We start from the raw sequence: 20053 nt of genomic DNA on the forward strand, positions 1-20053 counted from the left end.
ATTTCCCTGATTTTGCTACTCAGATTGCTAAAAGAACACAAGCTCATGTGATAAACTGGAATGAGACTCTACTGTTTGGTCTGTAGCATTAAATTACTGAGATGAAGTCATTCATAGGCTATTTCTTTCCCATTTAGTTGCTTTGAAATAAATTCCCTGTCACCAATGGAGTTTCAGGTGTAAGCTCTCTGATTTGATCCAGTGACACTATTGAAAACAGTAGGGTTTTTTATTCTCTTTTCTTCCCACTCATTAACTTTTTCCTCATTTTCTCTATTGCTATTTCACTTACAGATGAGCTGGCTGCAGTTCAGAAAATTCTCAACAGCACAGTACAAAACATCATGGGCACTCATTTTCCCCTTGGACTATTCCATAAATAAGAGCCTTTTGATGTCTGGATAGTCATTCAGATACGTATACAGTATCAGCTCTTTCCACAGCTGGTCCTGACTTAATATCAAGGTTTAATTCTGATCTTATTCATTCCAGCAACTGTGATGAACTCTTCACTTATTAACATGAGGTTCTCATTTAAATTAAGCTGAACACATAGATCTGTTAATGATTATTTTCTTTCCCCTTCTCATTAACCATTGTTTCAGCTTTTCTACAAAAAAAAATCAGGCTTATCCACAAATCAGGAATAAGGGGAAAGAGGGCATATCTAAGCCATCTTCTTACTTATCTAGTCCTTGATCTGATGGAACATACCCAACCTTGGTGCTTTATAAAAAGGCAGCTGGCTTTGGGTTATCAGAGTGGAATCAGCATTTTGTCTACTTCAAGCCGTTTCCCCTTTCTAATGCATTCCTGTATGGGCAATACATGGTGAAGAATCACCTATGTCAACTTAAGGCCTTTTCAGGCCTTAAGGTCTACACAAGCAAGACTCATCCTCTACTTCTTTTGATTGGATTATTGGACATATTGCACATCCCAACCAGGAGCAGAAGAACGTGTTCTTTGTACCAAATCATTGCAAGGGGAAAAAAAAAAAAAAGTGTCACGAAATCAGAGGGTGAAATATGGAACTGCCTATGGATCTTATTTCCTTCCAGGATATGGGTTATTATTTAAGTTGCAAGTGTCTGGAAACATGGTATCTATACATGTGTGCTGTAACAATCAAACAGACATAAAAATCCTTCCTTCATAAAGGGCCCTATACTATCAGTGACTATGATTTCCTGGACCAAAAGTAAGTTCCTATTTGTAAAAAATTTGCATTAGACCATGTTCACATGTCCTTTCTGGCAGCTTCTCTGAATGTCCTGTTTCCCATTTAACTGAAGGTAACATTGCAATTAGGCTGATCGGGTCAGCTGGGACAGCCTGCATTGGAGCTCATGGAAACCAGCTAATTGTGCTAATTAGGCACTTTCAATAAGATAAAAATTGAGAACTAATTTTGCTTTGGGATATTTATTGATCATTTGGACATGATACATATGATGAAAGAAATCAAAATTGTCATTACTATTATGGAAGCATGGACTAAATACTTCTTAAAGGTCATTGTAGCACACAGGACAGCTAGACATATTCTGCTGTAATCAGAGAAAGATGACAAAGGCACGGAATTGAGATTTAGACAATCTGGGTTTGCTTCATAGCTCTCCCTCAATCTCCCAGTGCAACCTACGCAAGGCACTTAGCTGCACTGTGCTGCAGCTCCCCATCTGTCTAATGAGGATAATAATACTTTCCATTTGTCTTATCTATTTAGATGGTAAGCTCTACTGGTCAGGGACCTCCTCTTACCAGGAGTTTTATACAGAATAAGCATCCTGATCTCATGGGTTGCCTGCAGGGGATACTGTAATATAGATAATAAATAACATAATCCATCATGATTTAAAGTCTAGAGCCCAGATCTTTAACCTGGACTATCCATGGAATAATGACCTTTTTCAGTGCAAGCATACAAATATAGATCTCTGCTAAACATGTATGGAAGGCAGAGAATTCAGGCAATTTAGCTCCTCAAACATAGATCTTAAGCAATTAACCTACAAGACAATGTTTACACAGACACTTAAGGATCAGCTAGGTCAACATTTGAGCATGAAGGAGAAAGAAGTACTTAATCAGGCATAAATTTCTTTAGCATAGAGCAATGGCATGTGTACAGGTACATACAGCACCTGCCTGAAGTCAGTACTATGATCAAGCCATCATAACTGATCGTGCTAGAGTGGTACAGCAAGCTGGTGCCTCATCTTCTGCAAGGATCTGTCCTCAGCTGAAAAGCACATGCATTGCAATGGGGTTAAGAGCGCCCAAGCTAAACATTTTGCTAAAATTCACAAAGATGATGGATATGACTAATAGCTCTGATGGACATTAGAACTATAACACATTTGCAAAGGGGAAGGGAGCAAAAACAGATCCCTAATTTTGTTTCAAGATAGCCTATAGAGATTTGCAGTACAACTAGATGATCCTGCAGCACAGGATCAAATACCTATGAAAAAAAATCAATGGAAGTCTATAAACTAACTTTCTCAAGTCAGACTCTTAGCTTATTACCTCTGTCACCTGTTCAGGACAGTGACCCAACCCATCAGAACAAAGCTGCCATTTTCTAATCACAGCTCAGCTTGTAGCAGAGGGACCTCTGTTATACAATCTTGAGCACAAGAATAGCAGAAATGTCGAAGGAATCTTACTGAAGCAAGAAAGCATTGTCCGCCTGCTTCACTCATTAATTTGCATCTACATTCAGATGCAAGATTATATACATCAGGTTGTATACTTGTTTCAAGAAATGCTAGTTGCTCTGATTTCCCTAGGGAAATCTAATAATGGAAAAGTTTATCTACTTTCACGTTGCAGCTGGAGCAAATAAGAATAATTGTAAATATCCATTCTCTGTTCACTGAGCTCTTAGAATGACAGCTGCACAACTCACTCAGCTGCATATTTTTGCAGAACACATAGGACGGTTGAGGTCTCCTTTTAAGTTTTGTTTTTTTTCATGCTCCATTTTAGATTTTCATATTATTCTATTCCTCTGAATGCAGAGAAATAGGAATGGGCCTGTTTCTTAAGAGATTAATGAAGCATTGTCCTGGCTATACATTGCCACTGAGTAAAGAATACCTGCCAGCTCCTTAGGTGGTAGACACCAGGCAAGTCCTTTCAAATCAGTAAAACTGTGAAGCTTTAGGCTATCTAAACACTCTATTCAGAGAGTTAACATGGATCACACCTGACTATTGCATGCAGCTATGCAAAAATCTCATTTACAAATTAAACTTTACTTCTGCTTTCGACGTCCTTTCTCCATCTGTCCTCTGCTACTTAAAACACTTCATCTGCCCTCCTTCCTTTCAAAAGTCATTGGCAAATGCCAGGGGTAAGCGATTATTATCATTTACGCTTAACATCACAGCAACCTAATACCAAAGAGCTTACACATTTGCTCTGACAACCCAATACAAATGTCATATGTGGAGAACACAAAGATACAGAATCAGAGTCTCATCTGCACTGCAATCTAGTGTATGAAATAAATAGATCAAAATGTGTCTTTGATATTGCTCATTTCTCATTCACTTGAGCAGAATCCTTAGGAAATCTCATCCCTTATCACATCATCGAACAGCAGCACTATTAATAAGGCAAGACCATACACAAACATCCTGCTGTGTCCAACACCACATAAAATTCTGCTCCTCCAACACAGGTGGGTTGAGCTAGTAGTTCTTCCTGCCCTGCTCCCTCACAGTTCATTTTAGGATCCCAGTGGTGCTCCATGCCTCCTGCAATATTTCCAATGTATTCCTCCAAACCACCTATCCCAATAACAGCAGCACACCCTCCCAACTACATCCTTCCCCAACTTGTACCTGCCACATACCTTCCTCTTTCTTCTGCTTTTAGGAAGCAGAACAAGAGGTGCTCCTGTTGCATGGGAAGTTTGTCTCTCCACTCCTTACAGGTCTAAAGACTACCGCCAACCTATCATTACGATGGGGTGCACTACAGGAGATAACAGCAAGTAGAGGTCCAAATTGTTCTTGGCTAAACCAGGCATGTCCATGTGGTCCGTATGCTTATAATGCTGTAAGTGTCTTCAAGGAGATCCTAAGGGCATGATCTCAGAGCAGGAGGCGACAGGAATACAGTACAGGCAGAGCATCTGGAGAACCAGATGACATTCACATCATCTTTATTACTGTCTATGGTCATACTTAACATCCCAGACTTTCTCTCAGACTGTATCGAGCAGAGGAAAGGGGGAGGTCAATGAAACCTGCTACTCACTCAGAGATACACAGTGATGTTCTACTCAGTGGAGCAATGTTTTATCTCATATATGTAGGTTATAACTTGAGTATCTGCCATCCCACCACGATAGCATCCCTGGGTACTCCTCCAGCTTGGTTTATTCCACTTCCTTTGCTTTTTGTCCATTCCAAGCCTCACTTCATCGGACTATTGCATACAGACTACTGAAACATGCAAGGGACACAACATCCTAGTTTTTACTTCTTGCTTTCATTTTAGTACTCCATTAATAGCTTTTCATAGCTTTTAAGCCCACCACAAACCTGTTTCAACTGCCTGCAGATCTTGTCTAACTCCTGTCCATCCCAGTTCCCTAAGCTTGTTTAGCACTTGCCTCTTTATTGGTCTAGTGCTGGGGCTGGCCAAATATCAGGAGGTGAGGGCAAATTAAGAGAATCAAATAAACTGTCCCATGAATAGTGCAACAGAATATACTACCCATACAAACAAATAGCCTCCATCAGCCCATCTTAAACACCTCTGTGGCCAGACTTCAGTTTCTCTGTCTGTCTGTCTACTACCAAAGCTCCTATTTCCAAATGGAAGAAAAAGTTAGGAAAAGTTAGCTAAACCAAATGCTGCACAAGAAGATATGGTAGTGACATCATACATGAGCAAGACAACTTATTCCATGAGTTGCTATCACATTTGTGGTAATACCTTCCAGAGACACAAATTACAGGAATTCAGTTCAAAAAGCAATCTTAGCTCCTACCAGGAACAAAGCCCGATGTTAAGTGGTGGCCTGAGAGATACAGAAAGGAGTATAAGGACTTGATCCTGCAGCGACTGTTAGTGTGTCATATACATACAAGGTTGCCAATGCTTAGTAGCTTTCCCTTTACAGCTTAGATGGTAAATCCTATCACATCCCAGCTGCAACAGTCCTCTTAAAAAGCAGTAGAGAAGGAGCATTCTCAGGGATGCTTAACAAAAAACAGAGATATTGTGGGAAGAGATTATTTTCATTTTGGCAGAACTCAGTGTTGGGACACCTGTGAAACAAGAAAAGGATGAAGAGATGTAGCAACCACACACTCTAAGAACAGCCTTGGTTTGATATTCAGCAAGTTCTTTCATTCAAGCATTTATTTTGCTACCTACATTTTGCTACCTAGAAAAATGGGAGCTGGCCAAAACCAAATGCCCCGGCCCTGAACTTAAAAGTACTATTTCAAACACTAGCCAAATGGAACCAGCAATTTGACTGGAACCAGCAAAAGACTAAGAACAAACCTACATGATAAGGCTTTGCTCCCAGAAGAAGCTCCTACCACCATCCATTTCCTTTCCAAACAGACTCAACAGAAGAACTCAGAAGGGCTCAAAAATCTCACTGCTATTTAATGAGAGTAAGTAAGTACCAGTGCACATGGTGGAAAGTTACTCTAGACTAAACAAAAAGTGAATTCAATGTAGACTAATGAAACTGTATTTCAACCCTCTATACCTGGGCTTATTCAGAATCCAAGTAGCTGTAATCAGCTCTAACATAACTCAATTTTGAAGCAAATTGAGTAAAATAGAGGCCACGCTGAATAGCTACAGTACACAAAGGTAAGGACAGGCAGGCAGAGTGAAATGCTGGTACGAAATCAGATCAAGCTTCCCAATTCTTCCATGCAAAGAGTTCCTAAATGAATTTGGATCCCTTTGCACTACCTAACTTGATCCATCAAGTACAGTCCTTACATCATGCACTGAAGGGCATTAGATTAGTCCTTAGATTGTGCATTGAAGGGCATTAGATTCTGAATATTGTGCAGTATGTGTCAGGAGGAGCAGTATCCCCAAACATTTGCATCTCCCTAAAATGATGCCCATCTAGGGTTGGCTGAGTACATTTACCCTAGCTGCAGCAATGACGGCTGATCAAGGGAGACTTTGCCAAAAGGAGTGATGAGGGCCAACAAACTATACGAGATAAAAGGCTGAAACTCTTCCAGTACCAAAGACTGACTGTCAGATCCTGACCTGATTCTGACACATAAGATGACACCGCTCATTGCTGGTCATACCTGAGCAAGGACTTTAATCAAAAAAGCACAAAATAGGTGATTAATTTTGCACATATAAGCTATAGCATTAGACTCGGCACCCCATGGACTCCTGCTGCATTGGCATTGAAGCTGTAATCTAGTAATTACATCTGGCTGGCCAGACACTTCCTCCACAAAGTGGGTATTTATAAGACTGTTACAATTGTCAAGGACTTTCAGCCTCAAATTCTGACTTCAATGTAAATTTCCACTCACAAAATTGCCTTAATTTCAATTTATGTTGTCCATTTTAGTTTCAAACCACCTACCTGCCACATAAATAGCCCTTACTAGCCTTGACTGACTAGTCCTGACTTTTACAAGTTAAAAAAATCATCAGAAGCAACTGATTAAGGCAGGGGTCTGCAAAGAGTTCTCTACTGAGGCTTGGAATCTCACAGTCACTTGAAGATTTTTACAGGGTGAATTTTTCTTGGGGGCTGTGTGCCTCAACTCATTCTGTAGTTCCCAGGGGAGAAAAATGAATATGTGAAGCACAGTGAGGAACAGCCTTTTACAAAGGAATCACCAGCTCACCAAACTAAACCCCAGCTTCACTTCACTCTGAGGTTTGCTGAACCTCACAGTGAAGTCCTGGACTTGAGCAGCAAGATCACCTCACTTCCTGGTCTTCAGCTGAACAGGACCCAAAATATACGTTAACACCAACTACAGCAGGCACTCACTGCTTCTAAAGTCCAGCTTTGAGTGGCATCAAATTACATTTTCATAAAATACACTAGGGATGTGGCTCAAGCCACTGTTATCATGGACAGCTGGCACTTTATTAATCTTTGATTTCACAGCAGTCTCCTTGTGCTGGCACCTTTGCTTCCTGACATATCAGCCTTTTGAGAGTTAATGATTGGCAAAACCAGCATTGCCAAATCTGAAATACTTCATTTCCAGTTTAAACCAAAATCAACTTCTTCACAATGTTTCCTGCCTACATTGATCTTTCTGCCCAGGACTCCAGATCATCAGCCCCACCAGGGTAGACATCTGGACTAGACAGCTACCAAAGCTGAGTAAAAAATAATTCAAGGGTACACTGCAAAAGATGTTTTCACAAACCCCTCCCTCTTCTCTGAAGAGTTCAAGTAAACCAACACCACCACTAACCCTTCCCTTTTTGCAGGTCTCATCCTCCAAGGATAGGTTAAAAGCATGGTCAGGAATAGCAGCTTCTTAGAGCTATCAAGGACTGATACAAACATGACTCACATCTCATCCATGTCAAGTGGGCAACTTCTGTAAGGAAGGACACTGTAACATGCATTGGAATAGCACGAGCACCTTAAGACAGCAAACACGGCAATGGCATAGCGGCTTAATACTCACACTTAGCAGGAGGCACTTGTTTTCTTTGATGGCACCTATGCAGCCCACGAAGCCAATGATCATGACAAACGTCCCTGTGACGATCAGTAGGTTGGCAGCTGACAGGGACGGGAAAGAAGAGGAGAGGGTGGCAAAGTTCCCTTGGGTAACAGCCAGCCAGATGCCTACTCCAAGGATTCCACAGCCTCCCAACTGGGAAAATAGAGAGAAACAAAGAAACTCAGTTATCATATCCAAGCAACCCCAGATACTAATCCATATCAATATGGCAGCAGTAGAACAGCTCTGCTGGGGTAAACCCAGCAGTCACACCTAATAAGAAATTATCTCTCCGAATGGCACTTTGAGTAGGGAAAACAGACAAAGGAGAAATAAAAAAAAAATCATAGAGGGGGAACTCATCAGTAAGATGTAACACTCAAGAAAAAGACCCAGATTTCCTAAATTCAAGACACAACTTCAAATATCAGGTCTCTTCCTCCCTAGTGAAAAAGCAGACACTGAGTAAAGGAGAAATTCCCAAAGATTCAGATCTCAAAGGGATTGAAAAAATCCATATCCTATTTCAGTACCTCAGAAGCTGCCCAGAATGGCTGAAGCACTTTCGATCCCCTGTTCTTCCCACCCCAATACACCGTCTCCCATCCCTGGCACATGCCATAAACAAATCTTGGCAGAGCATCCTCTGGTAGGACACGTCGCACCCCTTCTTAGTTCCTGTCCAAGGTCTAGCCTCCCTTGGAAGCAAGAGAGCATTTAGAGTGTAAAGGGGCCAGAGAAGGAGGGAGAATCCTCACGTAACATTAAAAAACCCCAAACACATGTTTACTCCTAATGTGGCCACTGGTTTGGTAATTCAATCCTCATAAGAGGACTTGGCTGGTTCAGGAAAAGTTTTGGAGGAGAGCAGTAGTACAGGCTCCCCAGGCAAGAGCAAGGAGAAGGGAGGATGCAGCCACCACAAAAACATAAAATTTACAATTATTATATACACAAGGAACTTTTAAAAAATGCAAATATTTATAAGTGTGCTGCTTATAATTGTGAGAAAGCCTGCAGAATTGTAACAATCTGAGTAAAGCTGAGCAATTAAATAGAATTAAACCAAAGGGGATTTTGCATTATTATACAGTCACACAGCAGAGCATCACTTAGGTTTCTTTCCTTCCTGCTCTCCTTTTAAAATAACCAATTTTTATTGAGTTTTATAATTGCACTTTATTATCCAAATCAATTAAAGGCTAGGAAAGAAATTGTGTTCATAGAGTAGTAAGTCAGACATAGGAGCATATCAATTAAATGTCTGCATAAAGTGGATGAACATAAGGCAGCTCATGAACCAGGGAAGGAAAGACAGAGCTAATCCTGGGGCAGAGCTAAACCTCAGAAATGAAACACAGAACAGAAACACAATAGGCAAAGCAATTTCTTACTATTAATTGCTAAGGTTGCCTCTGCATGCCACTGAATTCCCCCCCAACAAAGAACAATAAAGGTGGCTGTGTCTCAAGGCAGGACTCCTCATCCAGTTGCAAACCAGTTTATTTTGTTCAGAACTAAGGAGCCAAACTATACCTCATTGTAATGTACCTCAGCTGCATCAACCTGCATGTCTCCACTGAGAGAAGGCAGACTCCAGGACACAGGAACTCAAATAATTTCATTCAGCAGTCTTTTCATATACAGGCATCCCATATCACCATGTTCACCCTTTCGCAAAGTACCCTCTACAAGCACCACAGAGGGCCAGTCCATGCCCTGATCATATACACTGGAAACACCTGCCCTCTATGCCCACTTACAGACCACGACCTTTAACATGGTCTAAAATGATTGAAGAATAACCAGGGGAGAGGAGGGGGAAGAATACTTAAAGAAGGTAGCCCATAGAAAATCATTTAGGGTAACTGAGGGGATATAAACAAAAGCTAACAACATGGCCCAAGGATAAAAATGGAAAAAAAATTAGGAATAAGTTCCCTAAAACAGGAATAAAACTGTGAAGGTCTACTGGACTACAGAACAGCATTGAAGGAGAGGTGGCAGACACCCAAGTTAAAACTGAACTGGTCAGAGTGCTGAAATACAGCCAGGAATAGCGCTGAAGTACAGTCAGGAATAGCACCAAACTGGCCAAGGAACGGGATGGAAAGCACAACTGCGCTTCTGCCTCCGCAGCGTGGTGGACATTCTGCCTCAAAATCAGCCTCGGAGCTGCAGGCACAGTGAGGCCGTACAAATGACCCAATTAAGCCTAATGAAGGCAGGTGCCCAGCAGCAGCATAGGCATCACCTTGCCATACGTTTAGCTACTATCTTCAGTTCTTTGTTCTGAAGCAATTCAACAGCACCAATGACAGGCAGCTTGTTCTATCACCTTTCGCACTGCCCATGTTGCTACACTGCTTTGAGTGATACCAACACCTACAACTATCATTTGTATTATGTGAGGTGGGTCTCGCTGAGGACGCTGCTGTGTTCAGTAAAGGCAAGACCTTCTTGCCTGCTCCTCTGTCGCCCATTAAATTCTTCATGATGCACAATGCATAATGCTCTTAGGACATTTGATTCCAGCATCTTCTCCCTCCAAAGCCATTCTTGTCTGCGGAAACTGGGAATTCACCAGTGGCACAAAACATGACAAAACTAGGAGACGGTTTGTGCAAAATGCCACAACTGTGGCTGTACCCATTTAGATCAGGGCTGAATATTTCAAGTCAGTTGGTCAGCAGAAGTACCTCACTACACTGTCCTTGATTCAGAGGTATTCTAATATACATCAGGCTCTCTAGCAGCTCATTATCTTCCTATTTTTGAAGAGATAATGCACAGCTCTTCCTTAGGTTGATTAACCAAACCCTGAAATGCACAAAGGGATCCTTTGAGCATTAAACCATCTGGCTCAAACTGGATTTCACAAAGTGCTGCTTAGGAAATGTCAGCACACACTACTGAGGGCTGCTCCACCTTAGTTCAGCCCTGTTCCTTTTCCCACACTGGAACATCCCCTCACGGTCCTTGAATAAACTTGCTAAGCTGTCACACAGGGCCCTGGGAAACAGGCTGCCCTTAACTCTAGTCTAAACTGCTCTTTAAAGTCCCCTTTCCACCAAGGAGTGAAGTACACCTGTAAGTCTCCATCCAATGACCATAATAACACTCAAGCAGCTGGTTAAGGAAATGCTTAAGGGAACCAAGACCCACCAAGACAGCCACAGGAGCCTTTCCAACGATAGCAGAATATTTTCTGTTCCCAAACATTCAAAAAGCTTGCTCTCTCCCCCATTCTGAACTGAACATCAGCATAATTCCCAGTCTAAGATCCAGGGATCAGAGGGATCACGTTTGTTTATTCTGGATCAGAGCGAAGAGGAAACTGTTGTAGTTGGTTCTATGCTGCCTGTCTGTTTTGATTTCTTCGTCTTGGTATCTAAGGAGCTGTTAAGTTACGGATAATTTTACTTAGTTATTTTTGATTTTCCTTTCCTCCACTTTTTCTCTCCCTACTCCATCCCCAACCCCCAGTCCTTGTTTGTGCCAAACAGTCAAAAGCAGAGTGATGAGATGATAACTCTTGACAGCTTTGAGGGCTTGCTGAGAAATTAAACAAAACCAAAACCATTAACAGGGCTACTCTTGATAATTTGGGGGCTTCCATGCAAACAGTGAAGCTGTCATGGTTAAAACAGAAAACATAAAAACAAAAAGATTAGCGAGAAGTCTACAGCTTGAACCTGATCTATTGGCAGCCAAATATGAGTCTGTATTGACTCCATGTGGTAAGTACAGGTTTGACTTTCAAAAAAAAAAAACAAAAACAAAAAACCCAAGCCCAAAACCAAAACAAATCCCCCTCAAAGATGTCAGACTACTGACAACAGCATTTTCTAAATTCCCTTGTGAAGTATTTAGCACGTTATTTGCCTAATTGTTCATGATAATCCACTCTCTTGCAAGCAAGGCAGCTCATGGAAAAATCTGAAACAAAATGCAGCTTCCTCTAACATTTTTTTTCCCAATAAATGTTGCATTTTTTGGTAAAATCTTTTATTTTACAGCCAAAACAGTGGCACACCAGAAGGTATAGTGTCATAGCCCTAAGACTTAGGAGATTTGAGTTAAGTGTCTGTTCCAGGACAGACCTCAGTGTAAATCTCAAACAGGCTGTTTGGTATGTCTGTGCCTGAGTTGCAAAATCAGGAGTACAAAGACATGAGTAGCAGGTTCTTTGCAAGCCCTGGTCTTTGCAATTGGCTGTGGAAGGAGCAGTTTATTCTGCTCAAGACAAATTGCTCATAGGCATTTATATAGCGGAGTCAAGCAGTAAAGCAGATGGCTTACTCTAAAAGCATAGATTCAGTCTGTCTGTCCTTCCCCATGAGATACACAGATATGTGTGCACTCGCTTTCCTGGCAAAAAAACTGCCTATGGAATTAGATCCTCCAAATTGTTGTAATGGGCTAGAAAATAAATTATTCAGACTTCAGTGTATACATTTAGAATTGATCTTACAGTATGGTAAACAAAGTAATCCCAAACAGCCCCGGATATATGCATGTTGTTGGAGAAAATTATTCTGAAGTTACAGCTACACACTTAAAATACTGCAGGAGAAATTGTCTCATTGTTAATGATAATGGTGTTGGTGTCTTTAAGTGGGTTTTTTATTGGTTTTATTACACGGAAAATGCATCTAATTGAGGCTTCTCATATTGTATCTGATTAGGATCTACTCATTATACTTCCTCTTTTAGATAAAAAAATTCTTCATGTATTAAAAAATATACTGATAACACAATCCAAGTGGAAGGTATGACTAGTTGTTTTGTAGCTAAACTAACTCACTTGGAGTGTTCTTCTCCCGCAGTCTCCACATTTTTAAACTAGAAGGGCTTTCTCAATCCCACTTGCTATCCAGTTACTCTTGTGTGAAGATGCTTCCCCCTCTAACTATGGAGTAAGAGTATACAATCGAAAAATCAACGTCAAAGTATTAATAGTAGTGATGTGAACATTATCCATCAAATGTTCTTGTAATGTAAGGCATATATAAATTACTGTTCCTTTCAGCTAGACACATAGAGGAGGTGGAAAAGGAATACATATATACATTGACAAGATCAAATGAATCAAGAATCTTACATGGAAAAAATAGAAGCGTGCGTGCTACTGCAGAGACTGCAGCACTCTGTACAAGCACATGCCAACAAACTGTCAGTGCAGCTGCTGCCTATCTTGGAGGAAGGAGTGACCACTTCTGGAAAACACCTTCAAGCCAGCAGTTCATGGCCATTAGACTACTGAAGACCGCGTAGACATCCATCGGCACCACACCACCACTATCAACTGCCAGTACACAGGATGACTGAATTTGTAGATGGTGCTCCACCACATGGATGGACACTTTAGCAGAGCTCATGTGATATATACTAGTAGTACCACCTCAGTGTAGTACAAGCTGCATTTGTCTGAAATGTAACAAATATGGGATGATATATGCAAATTTAACAAATAAAGGATGGTATAAAATTTAAACCCTTTGCGCCTCTGATTTTAGAAAGTTAAATGGTGTAGTAAATGGGGAACTGAAGCACATTTCTACCCTTAGTGTACTGAGGCTCTAGAAGTCTGCAGTGCAGAACTGAAGGATATGCGCAAACCCCATCCAAAATGGCCATGATCTGAGCTGTGTCCTTTTAGCAACAATTTAAAAAGAACTAGGAAAAAATACTTGAACAAAGATCAGTCAGTAGGGACCACATTCCTGAGAGTGAAGAGACTGGAACAGTAGCAGTCCATAAACACCAACATGGGATGAGAAAGGTGAACAGAAGATCATTATTCATTTTTCTTGAGATAAAAAAAGCTAGACGTTACTTGGTCTGCAGGTTGAAAACCAATAAAACCAAGTACTTTTTCACAAAACATTTAATTAAATTCTGGAATTCATTGCCACAGAGTTTTGTGGATGTCAAAATATAAGCAGGTTCAAAATGGGATTACACAAATCAAAGGAGGGCAAGGTATCCTAGCATTTATTAAAAAATATATTTTGCATGCAGGCCTTGCAGGGGAAGACCTTAAGCCATTAATTGGAGCAGCTGGTAAAAATGTCCTGTGTTCTCTCTCCTTTTTTCTTATATTCTCTCTAAGCATCCCTGAGCGACCATGACCAAAAATAGGGTACTTGGCTAGATGAAACTTTGTCAACATTATGGGCATTTGTATGTTCTCCTTATTTCACCCTCTTCCCCTCCCTAGTTTTAATGTTCACTTACAGTTTGAATTTAATTTTTTTTTTTGCTTGCTTGCTTTGCTTGGCATCAGCCTATTTTCAGAGACAGGGTTATAGATACAGACAACAATCAAAGAGATAAGTCCCTATTTCTCCTTACCTACATTTCATACTCTTGGTTTTGTATCAATGAAAGCATAGCTTATTTCAACCCAAAATTTAGAAATCTGTTCATTCATCAAATTTAGAAACAAATTCAAAATCTCTTTCTCTCCCTCAGATCCATTGGACCTACGAAAGCTGAATTTCTTTTCCAATAGGCATACGGATCCTATCCAGACTCTTCTCTCTCAGCCTTAGCAAATCTGGAGTAAGACCTGCTAACCTCTACACACCCAGTCCACTAGATTTTTTTCAGTTTGCTATAGAATAGTTGCAGGGAAATCCTAGAACTTATGTGCACATGTAACAGACTCTTGTGTTGGTGCAATCAATAGCTAAACTAGAAACAACACAGTGCTTATGCTATGGTACATTTAAAAAAAAGAAAAAAGAAAAAGGATGAAATTATCTAACTGCATTTCTGAAGTAGAATAAGGATATCTCCAGCTTTTCACACACATGCACTTCCTCCTCTGTAGTGCTGCCTTCTGCTCTTGCAGCCACGGCCTAGGTTTTCAGTATTGCTTATGGAATTTGGGCAGCTGACAGCAAATTCTCAGCTGTCATCACTCCAGAGCACTTGAGCTGTCTCATAATTTGCATCAAAAAATCAATGAGAACTGGGCTTACAAATCCTCTAGATCATTGTAAAAAGTCTCCCTGATTTCCCACTCTAGGAACTAAGCAGCCTTTTTCAGCTTGGCTGAATGCAAGCATGTCCTTTCCACCCCATACTCCACCCACACATGTTTAGCACCTTGATTGTCAGGCTGGCTGAGTCAGCACAGTCCCCCCTCCCTGAAGAAGTCTTTTCAGAGAAGCATAAATAAGGGCAGAAAAGTCTCCAATCTGTTGAGTCTTGGGATAGACCTCAAAAGTCTGTTGAGACATGGGATGCACATCATGAGGTTTGTACAGAAAGGAAAAAAGAAAGGAAAAAAAAAACCAACCCAAGCCTGCAGTCTGCAAAGCCCCTCTGTAAAAGGGAACAACTCAGGAAATCCTTACCTCATCTATTTCAGATGGGCTCTCAGTTGTGTTGCTTCTCAGACACATCTGGTATCAAATCCTAATGAGTGCCAGCTCCACCCAGTAGACAGACATTATCCCACATAAATTACACATCACAAACAGATGCTGCTCTACTCCCAGACTCAACACTTTCTTTTAGAACAACATCTACTCACTGTGGTATATTCTCTCAAGCCAAAATTTTATTTTGTTCTGGTGTCATTTAATTCCATTTTTGAACTCTTTCACTAATATCTCTATGACTTACAGGAAGACGCTTTAAAAGAGCACAACTGAGTAAAGCACAAAGCATTTCAAATGCCAATCTCTTCAGCTCTGCAGATAAGCAGTTAAAAATTAAAAGCTCTATGACACTAGTTGTTTGGCATTGCCATCCCATATTCTTTTCATTTTGCTTAAAAATCAGTTTTAAATACAAAAATCTCATCTTGCAATATGGGCTGTTATGTACACAAGCAGCAGCCAAACTTCTCCCAAGAGTTGCAGGCTTACATTCCCTGCTAGTGTCAACCAGCATGACTGATCAGTCACCACCCTGATCAACAGCCAAGGATCCAGACTGAATATTATACTAGCCTTTTTCTTATGAATTGATTAACATGCTGTCTGCCTCTCCTTTACAAGCCACTGTCTTGTCAGTGGTGCAATGCAGTGTATAGCGCTCAACTTGATTTCAAAGTAGATGTGATGCACCATCTTCCACGGGCCTGAACCTGATATCCTGCATGACAGGCAAGCAACCGTTACACACACAGGTAGCTGAGGGCTACAATCCTAACCCATGTTCTGCCTGCCAGCATGACATCTTGGGATTCATACCCTCGCTGCCCTCGCTTGTCACAGGTTCAAAGAAACACACTTCAATAGCTCATGATGTTGCTTTCCTTCCTTTTAGACACTTCTCTCCTATAAATAGGCTTTGTTTTAGGATATTCCACCCAGTGGGTGAGCCTGACAAATACCAAAAGCATTTTTATCAAGCCTAGAAAGTCTACAAACAGGACTTTGGAGCTCTACGTGGGCAAAGAAACATCACAAGAAGGGCATTCATTTTCATAGTGTCAATAATGGAAACATAAAATGCTGCTTTTTCAGTTACCCTGGTGAGGATTGAGCCTCAAGAGCTTAAGCCTTAAGAAATTCATTATTCTTCCCCAGTTGAGTTCCACCACTAAATTGCAGTCTCATACAACTAAAGTAAATTTGGGGACAATTGAAGATGTCAAAAGACAGAATATCATGCTGACACCGCGCTAATGGAAAAGTGAATAAGAAGTCATTCAGTTAATCCCTGCTGTTTTATGAGTAGCATTGCTAGCACTTGCTCCTCTAAATCATAGTTATCTATCAACTACAGTTACAAAAGAACAGAACTACGACATTTATGAGTTAATACACCCAATCTAAAAGTGACATTTTCCTTTCACAGGCTCAAAATTCATTGAAACACTTAAACATGTGCTCAATTGCATACTTATCCAGCAAAGCATTTAAAGCATGTGCTTAACTACCACTGACTTTAATTAGTTACTTCTGTAGTGCACTGAATTGCCCCATACTGCAAAGTCATATCACTGAAGATGCAAAAACTTGCAGAAATAGAACAGGTGAGGATGACCTATCAGCATTGCTGATAAAAGATTAAACATGATCACAGAATATTAGAAAATGGTGATTATCAGTGTCACAAGCATCTAATTTGGAAACTTGCCTAAACTCTAATTCAAATTAACGATTATGAGTAAAGTACTGAGTTAATGACAACTCACTGAACCACAGAGCAAATGCATGAGTTAGAAGAGGGAAATGGATGAATACATGACAACGAAAATAATGTGTCTTTTTCAGGTCCCAGTTTTAACTGCTGCCAAATTGAAAGTGTTAAAAGCTTTTTCATCTGCTCCCCAAATGTAATTTCTAAATCTACCTCGGATGACTGTAATGAAATCAATACAGTTGTAAAGAGGAATACATGCATGAGGTCTGGAATCAGAATCCATCAAATTAAGTTAAATCTTTTAAAAAAGAAGCAGAAATAGAAGAAAACTGGGTGTGCTCTGGAGTCCCTGTTCTGTCCCATCCGTAAAATAATACACAACTTTTTAAATGACTTTGTAGTATAAACTGGCAAAAGACCAGATCTGGAGCTCTAGATGCAATTTTAGTCACCTGTTGTCACATACATAGCACTAAATACTGAAAACAATAGAAGCAAATAAAATAGTAAAGTTTGGTCTTTTACACAACACAAAAACTGTGATTTCTGTAAAGGAGATTGTTGACAGAGAATTTTACCTAAACCATTTGGTGAGACGCTGAGAGAAACTGAGGATAATGAGTATCATATAATGACTCCAGAGGCCACAGCTCAGTTCCCTGGTTTACCACAGATTTATTGCATTGGATAAAATCCAGATTCTTTGGTGTCTTTAGTGCTTTTGTCTCCCTTAGAGGCATTGGATAGGTTTAGATTAAGAGGTACTGAAATAATAAGATTATAGGGGTCATATAAAAAGCAAAGATAAATAAACAGGTTTCTTAAGGAGTACAAAGACAACAGAGATGGTCTTTCTATTTCATATTATTCAAAAAGTTTTTAAAACGTGCTAACAGGCACAGTCTGCAGAAAAACAAAATGAAAAACATTTTTATGTTGCATGTTTAATCCATCCATAGAGGTATGTAGATAGCACAAGGATGGTTGCTATAGAAACGTCCATAGTGAATATAGATACTATATTGAAATGCAAAATCAGTTGTGTATCTAAAAAAGAAAATTGCTGATACTGTGAAAAAAAATTACAACAGCTAAAGCTGATATCCTCCCTCACAAAAGCTTTCAAAACACAAGAGTCTTGATTATATAAACCAATATTTGATTAAATAGTCTGAACAAAGAATCTCCCACAATGCACCCTGGCAGAAGCTGAACTTAGTTCTGGAAGTTGGGTCAGATCACAAAAAGAGTCTCTGGTTTCAGTCCTGGAATGGGGGGCAGGTGGCTTTTACTAACATGTTTGGCTCTTTACATCTCAAGGCTGATTTTAAGGTCATCCTTCCCCCAGGTCCCAAATCGTGCTGATGTATTCCACTATGATTATGGTTAATTTTCCTGATGGAGATCTTTTCAGAGAGTAATTGGTTTTCTCTGCAAACATATGGTCTACACAATAGAACAGGTCTTCTGCAATTCCTCCAGTAGCAACGCAGCTATGCCACATTCTCCCCCCCCCATTCAACTTTCTGAAGTTCACTCAGCAGCCAGTAATAGTAACAGTGTCAACAAGGATATATAGGGTCACCATCAAATACTGCTCTTAAACCTACCAGCTGACAGCAGAGGGCTGGAGGTGATGGTCAGCGGGAACACCAGCAATACAGCACTCCCTTCCCTTGGTCCCATCATAGATACTGCGCCTGTGACCTGCTCTCTCTGACCAGGTGCTGGCAACACCTTGAGTCCTTTCAAGGACAGACAAATCTTCCATATTGCAGAAAGTCCCTTCCCACTATTCTCCAAGTTCCTCCCCAAAAACCACAGGACTCTCAGGCTGATTCCTGGCACACCCAACTCTCTCCTTGAGGGGCTCAAGCCCTGCTCAGGAATCAAGCCCATCCCCAGCAGGGACAGGAAGGTTTTGGGAAGCAGTAGGACTTTTACACAATATCTCAGCTCCTAGAAAGCTGTGAGATGTGACTGCAGCACAACCCTCCTATCTGAATGAGTCACAGGTATGAAAACCTTCTAATTGCTGTTTATTAAGAGGCTTCTTCATATTCATGCTTCCAGTAAAGCTAAAGACACATTCCAATCCATATCATAACAAGACTACAGCATCAATCAATGGAAGTAACATAAAGTGTGAGGTTAGTGTCGGGAATAAAACGAACTAGAAAACAACTGGAGTACAAGGTGGGGGTGCTGAGGCCTTACGAATAAAAGAAAACTGTGCAATGAAAGACTGGTTCAAATCACTCCAACACAATTTCCCACCCTCTCCTTGTATCTTTATTTTCCCTCCCCACCGGCAGCCTCTCTGCCACATTTCACAGTTGAAACCTATTACTCTCTAGGATACAACTTAACCCCTTGCCTGCCATAAGAGCTCACATGCAAAATGAACACTCATCACCTTAATATTCTTTCCTGTATTAAAACAAACCAACAAACACCAAAACCAACTGGGGTATCCAAGATGCAAATGCAAACATAGCTCCATGGAGGACAGCTAATCATACCAGCAATAGCAACACTAATGACAAAATGTGAAATACATTAAGATGCAGTGAGACCTTCCTTTTCTGAGGTGTAGCTTTCCACGGAGATGGGGAGAATGACCAAACTTGTACACCACAACTGGCTTTTAATGAGAAGTCTTTTTTAAACAGTCACATCAAGAAGCAGCTCACATGGTCGAGGAAGGGTTTCTACCATGTTCAGCATTGATCCCCTGATCAATAACAGACTTGTGAGCAATAATCACACCCTAATAACAAGCAGCCTCACATCACAAAGCTCATCTTCTTTCACTGAACACCATCAGAAAGCTAAGCAAAATGCATTCTGAATCTTTTATGGATTCTTTTTAATGGATTGTTAATAATATTTGGACAGGCAAACAAAGTATTTACTACCACCGCAATTGCCTAATGATACCATGTAAGCAATCCCTCGTAACAAAACCAGCATTATGACTGGAATAGCATCTCTCACTTCAATAGTTCAAATGCCTTGTCAAGAAAACTGTTCTAATTGGGTGGGAGTACAAGAGAAAGCAAAAATTATTCCCTTGTTTTATGTTAGCAATTTTTAATGATTGTTTATTTACATTAGGCGTTGCTATACAATAGCACATCTGAGGCTTTTCTGAATTCTTACTAGTTCTATTTTTATACAATTGCCTGTATCCCAAGCCACCCCCAAGCATGGACAGTATGCCATGAGTA

At 40.5% G+C, this 20053-nt stretch overlaps 1 protein-coding gene across 20 annotated transcripts in view; it reads right to left on the bottom strand.

Moving 5' to 3' along the window:
• The window catches only part of TSPAN4 (tetraspanin 4), a 469335-nt gene that overhangs the window by 71019 nt on the left and 378263 nt on the right, over nucleotides 1–20053 (bottom strand). For all 20 annotated transcript variants that reach the window (XR_012042902.1, XM_072863719.1, XM_072863720.1 and 17 more), the window contains one exon: nucleotides 7677–7868. Coding sequence is in view for 19 of the 20 variants with exons in the window: in XM_072863719.1 (XP_072719820.1) it covers nucleotides 7677–7868 (192 nt within the window). In the remaining variant the exon portion in view is untranslated. The remainder of the gene's footprint in view (nucleotides 1–7676; nucleotides 7869–20053) is intronic.

This window comes from Ciconia boyciana, chromosome 6 (genome assembly GCF_034638445.1).
Source record: "Ciconia boyciana chromosome 6, ASM3463844v1, whole genome shotgun sequence".
Taxonomy (NCBI): domain Eukaryota; kingdom Metazoa; phylum Chordata; class Aves; order Ciconiiformes; family Ciconiidae; genus Ciconia; species Ciconia boyciana.